The 21,124-nt window shown below is 42.0% G+C and overlaps 1 protein-coding gene across 5 annotated transcripts in view; it reads right to left on the bottom strand.

Annotated features, from left to right (window-relative positions):
- Positions 1 to 19,259, bottom strand: part of bcas1 (brain enriched myelin associated protein 1) — a 147,321-nt gene extending 128,062 nt beyond the window's left edge. The window contains exons 1-2 of one of the 5 annotated variants that reach the window (XM_043710235.2): positions 18,849 to 19,259; positions 4,071 to 4,152 (exon numbers count right to left, since the gene is read on the bottom strand). In XM_043710235.2, the coding sequence (XP_043566170.2) occupies positions 4,071 to 4,142 (72 nt within the window). In that variant the 5' untranslated portion in view covers positions 4,143 to 4,152; positions 18,849 to 19,259. Of the gene's footprint in view, positions 1 to 4,070; positions 4,156 to 16,773; positions 16,880 to 18,848 lie in introns of those variants that run through there. The other 4 variants (XM_087994946.1, XM_043710239.2, XM_087994948.1 and 1 more) reach the window with 4 other exon arrangements.
- Positions 19,260 to 21,124: the final 1,865 nt, after the last annotated feature.

The raw sequence follows: 21,124 nt of genomic DNA, 5'->3' as shown, positions 1-21,124 counted from the left end.
CAAAAACGCTACTCCCCCTCCTATCTTGCCTCCCTTTCTGTTCTTCCTGTAGCATGTGTGTCCTGGAACATTAAGCTGCAAGTCCTGTCCATCCCTGAACCATTTTTTGTAATTGCTATGATATCCCAGTTCCTAACTATGCCCTAAGTTCATCTGCCTTCCCTCTTGCATTGAAATAAATTCATAAATAAAATCAGTCCTACCTTGCCCTCTGCTTTGTCCCTGCCTGTCCTGACTGTTTTACTCATCTTTGTTCTCAACTATACCAGTCAGAAAGATCTCTTTCCTCACTATCTCCCTGGGCCCACCACTTTACTAGTTTAAACTGTCCCGAAACCTCCAGCAAATCTCCCTGCCAGTATATTAGTCCCCTTCCAATTTAGGTGCAATCCGTCCTTCTTGTACAGGTCACTTCTATCCCAAAACAGCTTCCAATGATCCAAAAATGTGAATCCTTCTCCCATACACCAGCTCCTCAGCCATGCATTCATCTGCTCGATCCTCCAATTCTTACCCTAACTAGCTCGTAGCAGTGGGGTTAATCCAGATGTCGCTATTCTTGAAGACCTTTTTAAGTTCCTGCCTACTTCTCTGTAATCTCCCTTCAGAGTCTCAACCTTTTCTCTTGCTATTTCATTAGTTCCAATGTGTAAAATGACTTCATGCTGGCCCCTTTCCCCCGTGAGAACCTTCTGCACTGTCTCTGAGACATCCTTCATCCTGGCACTCGGGAAGCAACACACCATTCTGATTTTTCGCTGCTGGCCATAGAAACATCTGTCTGTACCTCAGACTTGACAGTCACCTAACATAAATCGATCTCTTGGAACCCGATGTACCCCTCGTTGCATTAGAGCCAGTCTCAATACCAGAAACTTGGCTGTTCGTGCTACGTTCCCCTGAGAATCCATCACCCCCTACATTTTCCAAAACAGCATACCGGTTTGAAATGAAGATAGCCACAGAAGACTCCTGCACTACCTGCCTACCGCTCTTCTCTTTCCAGTAGTTAACCCATCTATGTGACTGTATCTGCAACTTTTCCCCCTTCCTATAACTGCCATTCATCACATCCCCTTGCTCTTGTAAATTCCTCATTGCCTCCAACTGTCTCTCCAACCGATCCATTCATTCAATCTGATGGGATTTGCAACCAACGGCATTTATTGCAGTTGCAATCCTCAGTAAACCATAAACTCTCCCTAAACTCCTTGTTTAATCTTTATTTTTAAGCTTTGAATATAGTGTTGACTTCCCAGGCAGGCTTTCTACCCAGACTGCATTAGGAACTGGCAACGTCTTAGTCTTTCTTCCAGTATCACATGGTGTGGCTCCCAATCCAGTTCACCCACCTTCTGACCTCAAATTTGAACATGTGTGGCCATTTTCAAAGGTCAGACTTGTGGAGTCGGAATTTCTCTCAAACGTGTGCCCCAGATCTGGGGACATAATTAGGCCAGCTAGTCTTTGCAAATTTCATCCAAAGTTAAGCTGGTATTTAGCTGGGGCCTCATTTGGAGCCATCACCACAGTTAAAAGTCGAAGAGTGTCTTTCTGGAAAAGCAAAGTGGGTCAGGCAGCATCTAAGGAGCAGGAGAATCGGTGTTTCCGACATAAGTTCTTCAACAGGAATGAGGCTTGAGAGTCACGGGGGCTGAAAGATAACTGGGAGGAGGGTGTGGCAGACGGGGGGGGGTGGGGGGGGTAAGGTTCCTAGGAATGCGATAGGTAGATGAAGGTGGGGTGTGGTGAAAGTGATAGGTCACAGAGGAGGTGGAGCAGATAGGTGGGAAGGAAGATGAACAGGTAGGATTTTTCAAGTGGACAGTGCCGAGTTGGAAGGTTGAGATGGGGATAAGGTGGATGAGGAGGCAGGGAAATGGGGAAACTGGTGAAATCCACATTGATCCCATGTGGTTGCAGGGTCCCAAGGCGGAAGATAAGGCATTCTTCCTCCAGGTCTCAGGTGGAGGAGGCCCAGGACCTGCATATCCTTGGCGGAATCGGAGGGGAAGTTAAAGTGTTCAGCCCCAGGATGGTGGGGTTGGTTACTGCGGGTGTCCCAAGAGTTGTTCTCTGAATCGATCTGCAAGTTGGCATCCTGTGTCCCCAATGTAGGGGAGACCACATTGGGTGCAACAGATGCAGAAGATGATGTGTGTGGAAGTAGAGGTAAACTTGTGTTGGATGTGGAGGATTCCTTTGGGGCTTTGGACAGAAGTGAGAGGGGAAGTGTGGGCGCAGGTTTTGCACTTCTTGCAATGGCAGGGGAAGATGCTGGGAGGGGAGGGTGGGTTGGTGGGGGAGCGTGGACTTGACAAAGGAATAGTGGAGGCAATGGTCTCTACAGAATGCAGATAGGGGTGGGGAGGAAAATATATCTGAGGGGGTAGAGTCTGTTTGTAGGTGGCTGAAATGGTGGAGAACGATGCAGTGTATGCAGAGGTTGGTGGGATGGAAGGTGAGGACCAGGTGAGGATTTATCACTTTCACCCCCACCTTCTCAGGTGCCCTTCTCCCAGCCACGCCCCCTTCCCATTTATCTGTCAGCCCCCTTGGCCCACAAGCCTGATTCCTGATGGAGGGCTTATGTTCGAAACGTCGACTCTCTTGCTCCTCGGATGCTGCCTGACCGGCTGTGCTTTTCCAGCAAGACACTCTTCGACTCTGATCTCCAGCATCTGCAGTGCTCACTTTCTTTTAGTTGATCATCCTCACAGTTATCCATGTTTTCTGTCACTTTCCGATCCATTATCCTGGGAAATGGCAAAAACTAGAGCAGGTAAATAGGAAATGCCTTCAGAGTGCAGATCCCACCTCCCTGCAGGCATTTATATATAACAGGTAGGCCAAACGATCAGTCTAAGCAGAAAATGGTAAAGCGAAAGGCTCTGCTAACCCAATTTCCCATGGTTTCCTGAGGAAACTGCACAGCTTTTGATCTATGTATTTTTATTTGATGATGAACTCCTTATATTCTCATCACTTATGAATCATGTAATAAAATTCACTCAGTGATTATGTTTAGTTTAAAGCTATCAGAAGCTCACAAAGATTCCTGTAATCTTTTCTGTACTGTCAATGCATTTACTTTTTTATTTTGCATCCCCACATTGAACTTTATTTTACAAAGCATAAATTTCTTAAGGTAGTCATTTCAAAGACATTTCTTCCAATCAGTGTTTCTAACAATGTAATGGAAATATTGACAGTTGGTTAGCTCAATTGATTGTATGGCTAGCTTTATGCTCAGAATAATGTAACACTATGCATTTGATTCCCATTCTGGCTGAGGTGGAATTGGGATCTGACACCGTCAGAGTAGTGAACAATAGCAAACCATTTTTTATAATATCTGCCAAAAAATGGTCACCCTGCTATAGGAAGGATATTATTAAATTTGCGAGTGTTCAGAAAAGATTTAACAGGGTTTTACCAGGACAGGAAGATTTGAGTTATTGGGAAAGGCTGTGGATAGGCTGGGACCTTTTTCACTGCAACATAGGGAGGTTGAGGATTTTATAGAGGAGAAAATAAAATCAGGAGGGGCATAGATAAAGCGAATAGCAAAGGTCTTTTCCCTAGGATAGGTGATTTCAAAACCCATTTTTAAAAGGTGAGGGGAGAAAGATGTAAAAGATATCTTAGGGGCAACTTTTTCACACCGAGGAAGGTCCGTATGAAAAATGAGTTGCCACACGAAGCAGAAGATGCAAGTACAGATACAACATTTAAAAGACACTTGGATAGGTGTAGGAATAGGAAAGGTTTAGAGGGATGTGGGCCAAATGCGTGCAGGTGGGATTGGTTTTGTTTGGGAAACTTGATAAGCATGGACAAGTTGTACTGAAGGGTCGGTTTCCATGCTGTATGACTGTGTGACTCTATTAAATAGGTCGGGTTGAAGTATCGGAGTTACTTTATAATGTTACATAAGGTCAACATGAATCATGTAAAACATTTACTGTGGACATGCATTAGCATATCAAGCCTCGAATTCAACTCTGCAAAATTAGAATAAACACTCAGACAAATATAAATCAAAGAAAATTCATTAGTATTAGCATTACCATGGTTTGTTCCGAAACGGAGAATTCTGCTCCAGATTCATCCAGAGGTTCATGTGATGTTGTATTACCCATGGTGAATATACTGCTTAAATACAAAATCAAAATGAAGCTTCATCAATTTCCAAGTCACACACAGTTTAATTTTGCTCTGTATACATGGATGAGGAACAGTAGTAACAATAAGATTCAAATAGGACAAATCTGTACATTACTAAAAAAGATTAAAAATAATAAAGATTGCTTGGATCTATTTTTAAGAATAAACTATACCATGAGTTCTTCTCAACAGAGAAGGTGGCAAATAATGTAGGTTAATTTAGGAGATTAAATTGTGAAACTTCTTTCTAGCCCTTCCTAACACAATCTAGCAAAATTTTAGAACACAAAGTTAATATTAGCACTTGCATATTTACCTTTGACCACTTATATTCCAAAGAGACCCACCCAAAACCTTAACCATTGATTCCTTTGAGTGTAAGATCTATTATTGCACAAAATGTTTGGGATTGTCCAAACTCTTCAAGTTCAGGGCTTATTTGGCACAGTGCTTTTCATTGCTTTGGGCTCTGGTATTTTAATATTGTTTGGGAACTGGGCTGCATGCAAGTCTAGCGTACTTCACCCAAATATTGTAGAGTGCATATATACCTGAGTGATACAGAATGCAGCTTAAAAGGATGTATAGTTCTGTGTCTGTCATTATACTACACTGTACAATCGGATGTCATTAATCTGAGCTGATCCACCATAATCTCTTCATATCAAAACTTAACATGTTATTTATTGATTTATCATCAGCCACTGAGTAAAATACAGGGTAAATTGTATAATTCCATCAATCTCCATATCCACTAGAACCAGCTAGAAACTGGCAAGGGCCAGGAAGGAGGGGTCGCTTATGGTGGAGTGACCATTATTTTGCTTCTGGCATAGAACATTACCTGTGATAGGGATGGAGAAGGACTCTCTCCTGCCCAGAAATCAATTAAGAGTCTCATCCTGCCCTGCTGACAACTTACTAGCAATGCGTGGGCCCTCTGCTCTATGAAGACACCATCAGGTAAATCTTGTTGGCCTCCCTGCAGGTTTAGGGGACCAGTGGAGAGTACTCCATCACACTCCTGACTTGTACCTTGTTGATGATGGACAGGCTTTGAGAAACAGGAGGTGTGGTACTCACCTCAGGCTTCCCAGACCCTGATCTGCTGTTCATAGAGCCATAGAGGAAAGATTTTAAAAGGTTCTAAGGGGCAACTTTTTCATGCAGAGGGTGGTAGGTGTATGGAATGAACTGCCAAAGGAAGTGGCAGAGGCTGGTACAATTACAACATTTAAAAGGCATCTAGATGGGTACATGAATAGGAACGGTTTAAAGGGATATGGGCCAAATGCTGGCAAATGGATATTAATTTAGGATATGTGGTCAGCATGGACGAGTTGGATCGAAGGGTCTGTTTCAGTGCTGTACATCTCAATGACTCTGTGGCGCAATCAGTTCACAGTCAACAGTGGGACCCAGCAGCAGCAGCAGCAGCAGCAGCAGCAATGACCACCAACAAACCCGGACCTCACCAATCCCACCCTTACTGATTCCCTCCTGACTGGAAAGGGTAGAATGAATGTCATCTTTCTGCTACTCCATTGCCTTATAGCATGGATGGTCTCCTCAGTAACACTTTTGAAGCTGCAGAGCATTCAGGATGGCTCGTAATTCTTGGACATAGTTACCTCTCATTGAACAGAAACTAATTCATTGTTGAGCTACCAGAAATTGTGACCATGGGTGTCTCACAAATAGCGGAGGCTGGGCTGACTCTGGAATTGTCATCAAAGGGCCCCATCATGCCAACACAATTCCAGCCTCAGGGATTCCATAATCAAAATCCTAAAGAGTAGACTGCTTCTCCCCCAGGGACAGGTTGGGACCTACACAGCCCCCAATCCTGTTTCGGCTCTCAAAATGGAGTCTGGACTTGTCATAACTATTTTCTGTTAATTTAAACTGATATTGTTGTATCTTCCAAAGCTTATGTTTTAATGATCACTAATATGCTGTGGTTCTGTTTGCTGAGCTGGAAGTTTTTGTTGCAAACGTTTCGTCCCCTGTCTAGGTGACATCCTCAGTGCTTGGGAGCCTCCTGTAAAGCGCTTCTGTGGTGTTTGCTCCGGCATTTATAGTGGCCTGTCCCTGCCGCTTCCGGTTGTCAGTTTCAACTGTCCGCTGTAGTGGCCAGTATATTGGGTCCAGATCTATGTGTTTGTTGATGGAGTTTGTGGATGAGTGCCATGCTTCTAGGAATTCCCTGGCTGTTCTTTGTTTCGCTTGCCCTATAATGGTAGTGTTGTCCCAGTCAAATTCATGTTGCTTGTCGTCTGCGTGTGTGGCTACTAGGGATAGCTGGTCGTGTCGCTTCGTGGCTAGTTGATGTTCGTGGATGCGGATCGTTAGCTGTCTTCCTGTTTGTCCTATATAGTGTTTTGTGCAGTCCTTGCATGGGATTTTGTACACTACATTAGTTTTGCTCATGCTGGGTATCGGGTCCTTCGTTCTGATGAGTTGTTGTCTGAGAGTGGCTGTTGGTTTGTGTGCTGTTATAAGTCCTAGTGGTCGCAGTAGTCTGGCTGTCATTTCAGAGATGCTCTTGATGTATGGTAGTGCGACTAGTCCTTTGGGTTGCGGCATGTCCTCATTCTGTTGTCTTTCCCTTAAGCATCTGTTGATGAAATTGCGAGGATATCCGTTTTTGGCGAACACCTTGTATAGGTGTTCCTCTTCCTCTTTTTGCAGTTCTGGTGTGCTGCAGTGTGTTGTGGCCCCTTTGAATAGTGTCTTGATGCAACTTCGTTTGTGTGTATTGGGGTGGTTGCTTACATAGTTCAGGACTTGGTCCACAAATTCCATCAACAAACACACCGACCTGGACCCAATATACCGGCCACTACAGCGGATAGTTGAAACTGACAACCGGAAGCGGCAGGGACAGGCTACTATAAATGCCGGAGGAAACACCACAGAAGCGCTTCACAGGAGGCTCCCAAGCACTGAGGATGTCACCTAGACAGGGGACGAAACGTTTGCAACAAAAACTTCCAGCTCAGCGAACAGAACCACAGCAACGAGCACCCGAGCTACAAATCTTCTCACAAACTTTGAAGATCACTGATATATTGTTTTCTCTAAAACTGAACTTTATCTGGAAGGAGACAGGAATTGAAAACGTGAATTAAAGATGGGTTTATGAGAAAAAGCAGGAAGGATGAGTCAGCCATTGAATGCACAGGTAATTAGACTAGGCAATAAAAGTAATGAAAGTATGCAATCAAGAAAGGAAGAATGAGAGGGTGAAAGGGAAATGAAACTGGCAGAGACAGAGGGAATGAGAAAACAGAAAAGCAAGTGAAAAGAAAATGAAGCAAGGAAGTAGAAGGATTCAGAGTAAACTTCAATGAATAGGTAATATCCAGACCACTACAAAATAGAAACTGTCAGTCACCAAGGCAAAAGTTCAGAATTTATCCAAAGGTACATCAATATATTATGATAAATTACAACTTTAAAGATTTGAGTGTAAGCACTGAAAGGCTAAAACCAGACCTGTAAAATAACAACTTCTAAATAAAACTCACATTTGACATAATGTTGATTGAAATGAGGCAAATGTACTAACAGCATTTAGCATTCCCATGTGAGATGTAGATCAATAATCTGTAGTATATCTTTATTCATTTTTACACTGTACACATCGATTTTGCTCCATGAAGTGCTCCTGTTACACTAAGAGAATGTCTCCTTCACATTCATCTCTCAGTGAAAAAGGTGGAGAAGTGGAAAGATTCAGACCAACTAACATTCTGACAGGACATGATGTGAACATGTCTTCTGTCATTATACCAGATAGTGCCCCCCTCCCCTGCTCCAACTAACTGAGAGGCGGGTCAAGATTTCATGTGGCCTTTGGAAGTCCAAAATCAGATTCAATAATGGATCCTGAACCTGCACGCTCTGTGTGCCAAATAAGCAGGAGCTAAATTGCAGGAGATAACCTTTTAATTGACCATCTCCATGCTGACAGCTTGAGAGCCTTGGAAGTCCTGTTGATGGCCATTGTTGCAACTACACGACATCCCAAAATGGACTTTTAACCTGGAGTTACAAGTATGTCTAGGATTTACTTTTCTGGGGATAAGCTGTCCAGCAATATCTATCAATAAAAGGTAAAGTCATTATTGTCCCAGAGGTGGTGTTTTAACCTGATGGCAACCATGCCAAAGGTGTGAAGCAAGGTTGAGAAGATAGGACCTTCATGGTGACCTCAATCAATGTCAAAATAAATCCACACTGTTGGCTTCACTCTGCATTACAGACCAGCAGTCCAACCAACTGAGCTATCCAACCCCATACAAACCCATTGACTCACGCATTTAACTTGACTATACTTCCTTTCATCCTACTTCTTGTAAGGATGCCATTCTATTTTCCAAGTTTCTGCATTTCTGTTGCATCTGTTCCACAGCTTCCACTATATTTTCCCTTCTCCTCAAGGATTCCTGGTCACCATGGTTGACAGAATGTCTCAGCTATGTCTGACCTATTTCCCACACTTCTGTCCTCACCCTTTCCCCGCCCTCCCAGAACAATGCTTGGGACCCCTTTGTCCTCACTTTCAATCCCACAAGGCTCCACATTCAAAGGATTATCCTCTGTCTTTCCACCACCAGCAGAAGGAATATATCTTTCCTCCCCTTCCTTTTCAGAATTCCACAGGGACTATTCCCTTTGTAACATCTTGCCCACTCCTCTGTCTCTCTTAACACTTCTTCAACACTGTCCATAGTACCTTCCCATGAAATCACAGAGTACAACAAAAGCCTTTTTATGTCCTCTCTAGCAAAAGCTCAAACACACCATCAGGTAAAGCAGTTGTTAATTTGAATTTATTTCAATCCAGTTGACAATATCTCTGCTCATAATGTAGACTTCACTACATTTGCAACACCAAATGCAGATTAGACAATCGTTTTGCTGAACACCTCCACTCATTCTGTAATAATGATTCTGAACTTTCAGTTGCTTTCCTTTTCAATAAACTGTCATGCTAACATTTCTGTCCTAGGACTACTTCAGTGCTTCAGCAAAGTTCTGAGCAAGCTGAAGGAACAGTACCTCATTTTCTACTTCGGCACCTTTACATTCCTCAGGACTCAATATTATGTTCAGCAACTTCAGATACTGAACACTTTCCTCCATTTTGATTACCCCCATCCCCATGTCTTATTTGCATGGATTGACTCTAAGTGGGCCTGACCTATATCCACTTACCATTAACTCCTCGGATACTGCCTGACCTGTTGTGCTGTTTCAGCACCACTCTAATCTAGACTCTGGTTTCCAGCATCTGCAGTCCTCACTTTTGCCTACTTACCATTAACACCTACTCAGCATTCAGATATCTCCTCTCCTCCCATTAGTACTCCTTTTTGTGCTTTGCTCTCAGCAACCTCACTATCTGTTCCACTTACTCCTCCTCCTCCTCACTTATCAACAGCATCATCATTTTCCTGCCTCCCTCAATTCCTTTCTTGATCATTTTGCAGAGTTATGATTTACTTATACCAGGTGAATTGTTTAACACAAATCACGGAGCTGACAGGTAGGATAAATGACAGATATATCAAATTGAGCTGAAGCAAATGAATGCACATTATAAGATCATAATCTTCTATCACCTGACTGAAGAGAGAGGTCAGGGTTTGGTGGTTGGGTCTCATGTTAGTGGCAGAACTGCACCAACATCAAACCCAGCACAGACATCAATGCAACCAAAGCTCCAGGGTGTTGCAGCGACATTTCAGAGACCGCCTTGAACTGATCATTACCAGCAGACCATCTATAGAGCAGCCACAAACCCCAGGTACTTTCTTACAAATTACAAATCCATGTAAGTGAGGACTAAAGTAGCATTCAAGCCATAAGCTCATGTCAGTACCCACAATAACAGTCATCACACTTGTGAACTTTATAAAACTATTTTGATGACTCGTCAAAAATATCTTTCCCCATCAATGCATCCTTATGATAGCAAACTATTTCTACATGTGGCCTCAAAGCTTCAAAAGTAGACCAGGTAGGGAAACACAATGATACATAAATTGGAACAGGAACAGTAGGGCACAAGAACAGAGTCAATGCTGGCATGTTCTAAGATTGATTATCCTCATTATGCTTAGCTCTCGAGATTTTGTCAGGTCCACAATACCTGAAAGAGATCATAAGTCGCCTTAAAAGCTACACTTCCTTGTTAAATTTTTTTAAATGGGTTTTGCTGGTCTACAGTTTGGCTGTCACCAATCGCTTGAGACAAATGGACCACAATTCTGGAAGTTTCCAACCAGATCAGAATTTAGATCCTCCTGGAACCTCATAACCTTGTACTGTGTGGGTATTGCCATTAACCCAACATAAAGGCAGAGCAGATAATGCATCTCCACAGCATGGTCTGAGAACGAATGTCCAAATCCAAACCCTAAGCCTGAAGTGATGCCAACAGTACAGCATCTATCACAGAGTCATACAGTCAGAGAAGTACAGCATGGAAACAGACCCTTCAGTCCAACCCATCCATGCCAACCAGATTTCCCAACCCAATCTAGTCCCACCTGCCAGCACCCGGCCCCTATCCCTCAAAACCCTTCCTATTCATATACCCTTCCAAATGCCTCTTAAATGTTGCAATTATACCAGCCTCCACCACTTCCTCTGGCAGCTCATTCCATACACGCACCACCCTCTACGTGAAAACGTTGCCCCTTAGGTCTCTTATATCTTTCTCCTTCACCCTAAACCTATTCCCTCTAGTTCTGGACTCCCCAACCCCAGGGAAAAAACTTTGCCTATTTATCCTAATCATGCCCCTCATGATTTTGTAAACATCTATAAGGTCAGCCCACAGCTTCCGGCGCTCTAGGGAAAACAGCCCCAGCCTGTTTAGCCTCTCCCTACAGCTCAAATCCTCCAACTCTGGCAACATCCTTGTAAATCATTTCTGAACCCTTTCAAGTTTCACAACATCTTTCCAATAGGAAGAAGACCAGAATTGCATGCAATATTCCAACAGTGGCCTAACCAATGTCCTGTACAGCCGCAACATGACCTCCCAACTCCTGTACTCAATACTCTGACCAATAAAGGAAAGCATACCAAACACCTTCTTCACTATCCTATCTATCTGTGACTCCACTTTCAAGGAGCTATGAACCTGCACTCCAAGGTCTCTTTGGTCAGCAACACTCCCTAGGATCTTACCATAAAGCATATAAGTCCTGCTAAGATTTGCTTTCCCAAAATGCAGCACCTCTCATTTATCTGAATTAAACTCCATCTGCCACTTCTCAGCCCATTGGTCCATCTGATCCAGATCCTGTTGTAATTGGAGGTAACCCTCTTCACTGTCCACTACACCTCCAATTTTGGTGTCATCTGCAAACTTACTAACTGTACCTCTTACGCTCACATCCAAATCATTTATGTAAATGACAAAATGTAGAGGAACCAGCACCGATCCTTGTGGCGCTCCACTGGTCACAGGCTTCCAGTCTGAAAAACAACCCTCCACCACCACCCTCTGTCTTCTACCTTTGAGCCAGTTCTGTGTCCAAATGGCTAGTTCTCCCTGTATTCCATGAGATCTAACCTTGCTAATCAGTCTCTCATGGGGAACCTTGTTGAACGCCTTACTGAAGTCCATATAGATCACATCTACTGCCCTGTCCTCAATCTTCTTTGTTACTTCTTCAAAAAACTCAATCAAGTTTGAGAGACATGATTTCCCACGCACAAAGCCATGTTGACTATCCCTAATCTGTCCTTGCCTTTCCAAATACATGTACATCCTGTCCCTCAGGATTCCCTCCAACAACTTGTCCACCAACAAGGTCAGGTTCACCGGTCTATAGTTCCCTGGCTTGTCTTTACCGCCCTTCTTAAACAGTGGTACCATGTTTGCCAACCTCCAGTCTTCTGGCACCTCACCTGTGACTATCGATGATACAACTATCTCAGACAATGAACAATGGATTGACCAGGAGCATAGAAACAGAATGTCATTGACCTTATGGGGGCGTTAATAGTTCAATTCATCTTCTAAGGTAAATACTGGACATTAGCCAGAGGGGTAGAAAACAATTGTCCAATTGAAACTGATTCCTTGAAGTGCCTATCACATGACTAAAACTCTTCTATTCTTTGGAAAAAATTCCCAATCCATTTTCTCTTTCTGGAAAAAAACCTAGTCCTCTGTTGATATTACAGTTTCCTGGAATTTAATTGGCGAGATCATAAGGGCAGTACAGTGGCTGAGTGTTGAGCACTGTTGCCTCAGAACACCAGAGACCTGGGTTGGATTCCACCCTTGGGCGACTGTGTGGAGTTTGCACATTCTCCCGGTGTCTGGGTAGATTTCTTCTAGGTACTCCAGTTTCCTCCCATGGTGCATAGATATGCAGATTAGGTGGATTGTCATGCCAATTTACCATATAGTGTCCAAGGATGTGCAGGGTACATAGATTAGCCATGGGAAATGCTGTGGGGGTTCTGGGTGGGATGCCCTTCGGAGGGTTCGTGTGGACTCAATGGGTCGTATGGCTTGCTTCCACACGCTGTAGAGATTCTAAGATTCTGCAAGCACTGTCCAGGCTTTGCTTGATTTGCCTCAAGTTGGCTGACTGAAGGCTATTGCAGCATCATATTACAATGTAATATTTAGTGATGCTTAGTGTATACAACTGTATACAATTATGGCCAGAAAACTATGCAGGGCTGGATGGCCTGGCCCCAGAAGAAAAATCAGTGATGAGCCAACAGACTCAATATATCTGCAGGCATTTATCATGTGCTTTTGGTGGGTAGTCTCAGCATTGCCAGTGTTCCAGAATGGGCACTGCCAAGATTGCTGACAGCCCACATGGGAGGCTGAATGCATTGAGGAGTGAGTTAAGTCAGGGGCTTTGGTCTAGCAATATTTACATCTTTGGTAGGGAATCAAGGAGAGTATAGGTTTAGTAATATAGGCCGGAGGTAGGAAGTAGGTTATTATCTTTTCTTGGGGGATGGGGTTTCCCAGATAAACAAAGGGCATCCTAGTAAGATAGTACACTCACTCCTTCCTGCTGTTTTCAACTCTTTAAATAAAGTGGAATGCCCAGTCCCATCTGTCTGTCCATGCAAACTGTTTTTATGGAACAGGCAGGTGATATTGGGGTCAACTGAGATTTTAACAAATTCAATTGCACCTTCATTATTTATTTACATAAGGTAGATAAGCTGCTGATTACGATGCCAGCCCATCCTCTGTAAAATGGTGTGAGGGGCCAGAAATGGGCTAGCCACATGATTTGTCATATACACTCCACCACCACTGAAGACACACACCACGGGGTCAGGTAATAACCAGCCTTAAATAAGAGATATTGAGAGAATGGATATTCTTGAGTGGGAGTTGAGGGAGATATAGAAATGTTAGTTGACTTGTTATTCATCATTAGAAAACAAGGTGAAGTGCAATGGCATAGTTAGTAGGATTTGGTGTTATACTACAAATTAAAGTAACACTACAGCTTAAATTCCTAGAAGTCAAGCTGAAACGATCTAGTGTGCTCATCAGAGAGCACTGGAAGTATTATATACAATTCTGACACATATCAGATCACATTCCAAGTTCTAGGGCAGTCAAGAAGAGACCATTGAGACTGGTCCCACTATTAGACAGAAGAGGTTTGTGAACTGATTAACTAGTTACAGTGCTTCAGCCTTATGAAGAGATATTTCAGAGGGAATCCTAAAGAAACATCATTCTTAATAAAGTGCAAAAAGTAAACCAAATGAGCATTCAGATAACTTTAACTGTTAAGCAAGAAATTCAGACACTGTAAAAGGTAAATTTAGGACAGAATTCAACAAGTAATTCCTTAAATTGACCATGCTAAATAGCTGAAACAGATGTTTGGATGGTTGATGCTCGGGCATGTGACTTATTTTAAAAACCCAGAGGTGCTATCATTTGCAGATGCTAAAACTAGTACAGAGCTAAAAAGGCTGAAAGTCCATTTTTCATATCCTTCAAACTTCCCGTGGCTTAGTATAAAATTCTATGAAAGTGGTCATGGTTTCAAGACCAACACCAAAAACCATCAGCACATAATTTAGCTTGTAAGTTCAGTGTAGAATACATCTTTTAATTGGGATGTTAAACTGAGACCTTGCCTGCTCTCTTGGATGAAAAAGATCCAGTTGTACTTGAACAGAAACAGGAGAGATCTCCTGATGCTTTGACCAACACTTTTTCCCTCAATGCCAGAAGAAATGAATTATCTGATCATTGATCTATTTGCTGCTTTGGTTGCTATATTTCTCTAATGACTAGAAAAGTGCTTAATTTGCTTTGAGATGATTTGGGGCACCTCAAAATCAGGAAAGGTATGGTATAAATGCAAGCTTTTCCATTCTTAGCTGCTCAAGTATTGTAACTTATGTAATGGAATTGCAACAGATGATATTTATTCTGTCCCAAACAAACAAACAAACAAATAATAAAGTGTTTACATAACACTATGAATGTAAAATAAAACACCAAGGAATTCTCCAGAGGCATAATCGAAATGAATGTGGAGTCAATGGAGAAGATACTAGCCAGAGCACAAATACTTGGTCTAAAATTTTAAATAGAATCTTCAAGAGAAGATAGGAATAAAGAGAGGCAGAAGCGATTCCAGAGAATAGTGTGAGGTTGCAGATGGCATGTTGCTAATGAAGGCTAAGGCCATAGTCTAGAAGTGGAAGATTTGATGAGTGTCACAGAGATAAAATATGGAGAAACCGTGATGGATTTCATAAATCGGAATGCATAAAAATTGAAATGCTGATTGGTCAGGAGCTAGTGTATGTCAGTGAGAGTATGAATGAACAGAAACAGAAATTACTGGGCTGGTAGTATCTGTGGAGAGAAAGTAGACTTAATGTTTCAGGTCCAGTGATCCTCTTTTCAAACTGACTGTAGCTAGGATGGTGGAGGTTGAGCTAAGGACTTGGAAAAAGGTGCTCAAGCCCTAAGATTGCTAACTCAATGTTGAGTCCAAATGGAAAATGAGGTTCTGTTTTCCCTCTCATAATGTGGTCTCTTCTGCATTGAGAAAATGAAGCATAGACTGGGTGACCGTTTTTCAGAATGCCTATATTCTGTCGCAAAAAAGACCCTGAGCTTCTGGTTGCCTGCCACCTCAACACACCATCATGTTCCCTGGCCAACATCACTGTCTCAGGCTTGCTGCAGTGCTCCAGTGAAGCTGTGCACACACTGGAAGAACGACACCTCATTTTCTGCTTGGATACCCTGCAGCCTTCTGGACACAACAAAGTGTTCAATAATTTTAGGGCATGAACACCATTTCCCATTTGCTTACCCCAACCCCCATGTCATCACATGGGCTACAACAAACAACCCACTGGCAGCTGCTAATTAGAAGCTACTCATTATCCCAGGCTGACCATTACCTATTCCTTTGTCTGCCCAGTTGTATTTCTCCCTCTCTGGGCTCCAGCTCCACCCATTGTTTACTCCTCCCACTTTCCCTACCTCCATGTCCCACCCCATCCTATCTTTAGCATATATACTATCCTTTTCCTAGCTACAATCAGTTCTGAAAAAGGATCAATAGACCCACAACGTTAACTCTGCTTTCTCTCCACAGATGCTGCCAGATCTGTCTGCTGTGTTTTCCCAGCAGTTTCTGTTTTTGTTTCTGATTTCCAGTTCCTTGATTCTTTTTGTTATAGAAAAGTACAGCACAGAACAAGCCCTTTTGCTCACGATGTTGTGCAGAGATTTAATCCTAATGTAAAATATAGTAACTTAACCTATGGACCCCTCAACCCATTGCTATCCATGTACATGTCAAGCAATCACTTAAATGTCCCTAATGACTCTGCTTCCACCACCACCGCTGGCAACGCATTCCATGCATTCACAACTCTCTGCATAAAGAACCTACCTCTAACGTCTCCTTTATACCTTCCTCCTAATATCTTCAAACTATGACTCCTCGTACCAGTCAATCCTGGCCTGGGGAAAAGTCTCTGGCTATTGACTCTATCTATTCTTCTCATTACTTTGTACACCTCTATCAGGTCTCCCTTCCTCCTCTCCAGAGAGAAAAATCCAAGCTTATTCAACCTTTCCTCATAAGGCAAGCCCTCCAGTCCAGGCAGCATCCTGGTAAACCTTCTTTGCACCTTTCCTGAGTAGGGCGACCAGAACTGGACACAATATTCCAAGTGTGGTCTCACCAGGGACTTGTAGAGCTGCAGCTAAACTTCGCAGCTCTTAAACTCGATCACCCTGTTAATGAAAGCCAAAACACCATATGCTTTCTTAACAACCCTATCCACTTGGGTGGCAACTTTGAGGGATCTATGTACTTGCACACCCAGATCCCTTTGTTCCTCCACACTGTCGAGAATCCTGTCTTTAATCCTATATTCAGCATTCAAGTTCGACCTTCCAAAATGCATCACTTCGCATTTATCCAGGTTGAACTCCATCTGCCATTTCTCAGCCCAGCTCTGCATCCTGTCTATGTCACGCTGCAGCAGCCCTCTATACTAGCGATGACACCTCCAACCTTTGTGTCATCTGCAAATTTAGTAACTCACCCCTCAGCCTCCTCATCTAACTCATTTATGGATGAACAGGACTTGAATGTGGTGATACAGAGGCTGCAATAGTTTGGATTAGCTGAAGTTTAGGTGAAGGGTAAAATGTCCAGCTTGACAGCAGGAGAACTAAACCTGGAGAGAAAAAAAAGACAAGGATGAAATTTGCTGCAGTAAATGACATGAGATAGAAGCAGAGGCAGAATTTGCAAAGTTAGAATAAAGGTGTTCTGATGGCAGAACCTGAGCTCAGTACAACTTAGAATACCCTATAGTACAAACAGCCTGGTTCAGCTTGAGCTAAATGAATGGAGTCAGGGTCAAAGTAGTTTGAGAATGAAGAGCTACTTCAGCACTTGATACTCTGGTCTAGTTACAGGCAACATTAAAATTTATAATTTGGCTTGTCAAGAATGCAAACACATCATGAAACTCTGGAGCAAGACATCAGCATTACCAATTAATCAACAAGACTTTTCTCCAAGCTTTGATGACTTCAGTAAAGTAGGAATTGTGGAGAATGCATGAATTATGGGTCTGACGTGGGAAGCAGACATACAAAATAACACAAAATAAGCTATTTGCATCATACCATTTATATAGAAAAGAATGATACTTGGACTTGAAAGCGACACATAACATAGCAACTGAGATATGTTGCTACCTTGGCAACCACAAGGAGGCTATTGCCAATCAAAGTTGCTGCCTTTAGTTTCAGTAAATGACAGGGATCAGGAGCCATCTTCCTGGAGAACCTTAGCTGCGGCCAGCCAAATGGTCTAGTTTTCACTTGGTTACAGTAAGTACTCCTGTGGCTCCTTCAATACAATATGACAACAAATATTGCAGTTTTAGATATTTTCTAATCCATCCTTGGAAGAAGTTGAACCCAGGCCTCCTAGTCCAAAGGAACCACTACAACATTCCACTGCACTATAAGAAGCCCTAATATTTTAAGTAGATATTTCTAATCAAATTGTTCAAAGATGTCATTACACACCTCAGGAGCAGGTTGGGCTTGGCTAACATAATAGCTACAAATTGAGTATTTTTAACAAAAACCTAAAGAATTGCTGATGCTGTACATCAGAAACAAAAACAGAAGTGATTGCAAAAATTCAGCAGGTCTAGAGCTGTTATGATGCACTTCTGGACCTTGAACCTGGGCCTCATAGCACAGTGGTAAGGTCACTACCAATACACCATAACAACCTTTTATATTGTAGCTAACGTACTTACCCATCTCAATGAAGCAATAACATTAAGTCAGGTTTAGAACATGTGTGGTAGTGAAGATCACATATTGGACTGTACAGAAGACATTACCTACTGGTGCTGTGTCAATGTCGAGTCCTTTACTATCATTAATTGATGCTACTCAGTTAGGAGAATGTTAGTATAAATTATCATAACTTAGCTTGTTGATTTTTCTGCATTTTCCTTTAATGCTAACTCAGTTGGTGCAAACAGTCTATTACAGTAATAAGTAACAGGGTTTGAAGACTCTCCTGATTCCTTGTTTCCTACGTTTCATTCAGGATGCCTATTGTCATTCTTAAAACCAAAAGCACCCAGCTCACATGCTTTTGTTGTCATTCCAACCACAATCATTATCAAGAGTCATTGACAATTAGAAAACTGCTTTAAAATAACAATGACCGTCAGAGGAAGACAGAACTGTGTAACAACATAGTCCTTCTGCCATTTGAAAGAGATTGGTCCAGTATTCACAGAGTAAGCTGCTTGGATAATTATGAATGTGAACACGTCACGCTTTTCAAACTTGTCGGACACTCAAAAAAGTCTTCCGAATAATAATTCTGTTCCCAATAAAAGGAAAAATCATTTCTGAAAACGAAAGCAATTTTTCTTCAGTTTGCCAAAATAACATACATTAAAATCAATCTGCCCTCTTATTTATGAACCCGACATTTTTGTTGAAAATTCCATGACTTCAGCAACGTTCTCACTTTATTAAAAAAAAAGCCGTAATCGTGTTCGGCAAGGCCGGACGTTTTTTTTCTCCAGATGAACACTGTATGATTTACTCTGCGGTGAAAAGAGGTAAAACTTGCCTGTCTGCAGCTCGGCGTCTTCACAGCATCGATCCAATTGCAGCCAAACCCAGCAAAAAATAGGTAACTCAAGTGTCAAACTACTATTGTTTCCTTCCACTGGCAAGATTTTTTGTTACTAGTGGCCAGTTTCACCGGCTATAAATTGCTACCTGCTGTACTCAATTAAGTTTAACACAATTACTTAAAGGGTGGAGCTGTCACTGCCGACCGCAGCTCCTTGTCAGAGTGTAGCACTTTCAACGCGCAAACAATTTCTCAACAGAAAATTTAGCAACAATGAAAAGCATCTACCCAACCCACATGAGGTCAAGTCATGGCAACTCAAGTGGACGATCTCAACTACTGGAGCTGCTAATATAAACAGCTCAATTTTATCTTAATGGAAATTACTGTGAGGGATCCACTGCATAAAATAGTGAAACCCCACAATAAGACATTGCAATTTTTGAAGTGAGTTTCCTCCAGTCTATGGTGTGTAGTAGACTTTCGTTAATTTGTGATAACATTTCTCATAAACTGAACAAATGTTTATCTTTTCACTATTTCCAGAACAATAGCTAAGTAATAACAGGGCAAAAATGACAAAAATCTAAGCTAAAGGTATGAAGAATATCTAACCTAATTAGCAACGCCACAGTATCAAAATTTAAAAAAAAGCATTGTACATGTTTCAAATGTTGAAGTAACTTTTTTTTTGTCAGTAATGAACTGAAGTGATACTGTGCTGATTGTAACATGAAAATATGACACAAAAGCTTGGAACATAAATTCTTTGTAGGCGTGTGAGAGTGCTTCAGATAAGAAGGCTAAAGACATACAATACAACCACTGTTTTTGCCAATCTGAATGCAGCACTGAACTTAAAATTCTGTTTCGGTTGAATGACCTTCGATTAAACTTTTGCCTTACATTTTTTGCAACAAATAAATCTTTGGCATGTGAATGCTTTGAAAGCAGAGCTCAGAAGAGCTATAATTTCCCACTGATATACTTGGTAAATTTGTACAGAATAATTGATGTTCAGGGTGAATGTGTAAGTGAGTGACATTGGAATGATTATTGTTTGGTATATGATACGGACAAGTCCGGATGCTGTAAAGGACCACGCATACTTATGAATTTCTGTTTTGTTTAAATGGATAGTCCATTCTATACATTCATACAACTGTTGTTTTCTGAAAACACCTCAGTATATCATCATTGCAAATTATAGTGTTAGATTTTTAGTTAAAAATAATTAGTTTGTGACATTCCAGAGCCACTGCAAAACAGAGATCATTGCAGAGAAAGGGAATTGATGAAAAATAAAAACCATTCTGACTTAACAATCAATCTCATTTACATTGTAGATTTAAAATAGTAAGTTGCTCCAAGGCACAGGAGTATTAACAAGTAGAATATGACACCCATAAATAATAGACTGTTGAAAAAGGAAGGATTGAACAGCATTTGTAAAGGAGATCGAGACAGTTATAGAGAGAACTCTGGTACTTAGGGCCTAGATTGTTGAAAGCATGGATGCCAGTGACTAAAATTGTGAATGTGCAAGTGGCCAAAATTGGAGCGGCCCAGAAACCTTCAGGTAGGAGGAGTTCAGAAACAGGCAAAGCTGTGTTGATGGATTTGTAAACAAGTATGAGCAGTTTGAAATTGCAGTGTTGCTGGATAAGAGCCAATGTATGTCGATGAGCATAAGGGTAGTGGGAGAAATGGAATTTATTTAGTTAGGATTTTTGCAACAAAGTTTTGATGAATTTCCAGTTTATGCAGGGTTCAAGGGTAAACATAGAAACATATAAGATAGGAGCAGGCCATTCGACACTTCAAATCTGCCCCGCCGTTCATCACGATGACGGCAGATCATCCAACTGAATAGCCTAATCCTGCTTTCTCCCCATAACCTTTGATCCAATTTGCCCCAAATGCTATATCTAGCCACCTCTTGACAGATAGATTTGATTTGTTGATCCATTTCTTATTTTCTATCAGTCACCAGGACATGGCCCAGGCTGGGGGTGAGGAGGACAGTGGTTGTATCCAGGGTCAGTAATTGCGGTGAGGACTCAAAGGGACCTGCTGTGCTCAGGTGGGGTTTATCGGCAAGACCAATGTGATTGTTTCAGGGATCTGGGCCAGAAGCAATACAGAGACCTGTGATTTTTGCCTCTGTGCCTACACTAAATTGTGTGACCATTAGAAGATGAAAAGTCACAGGCATTAACCATTTAGAACAATCTATGATGATAAAAGATGTTTGGAGTTGCTTTCAGAAT

The sequence above is a fragment of the Chiloscyllium plagiosum genome, unplaced genomic scaffold (assembly GCF_037043375.1).
Source record: "Chiloscyllium plagiosum isolate Xiang-an unplaced genomic scaffold, Cpla_swu_hap1 HiC_scaffold_15, whole genome shotgun sequence".
Lineage (NCBI taxonomy): Eukaryota > Metazoa > Chordata > Chondrichthyes > Orectolobiformes > Hemiscylliidae > Chiloscyllium > Chiloscyllium plagiosum.
Note: the sequence above shows the minus strand (reverse complement) of the source record. Positions and strands in the feature narration are given on the sequence as shown.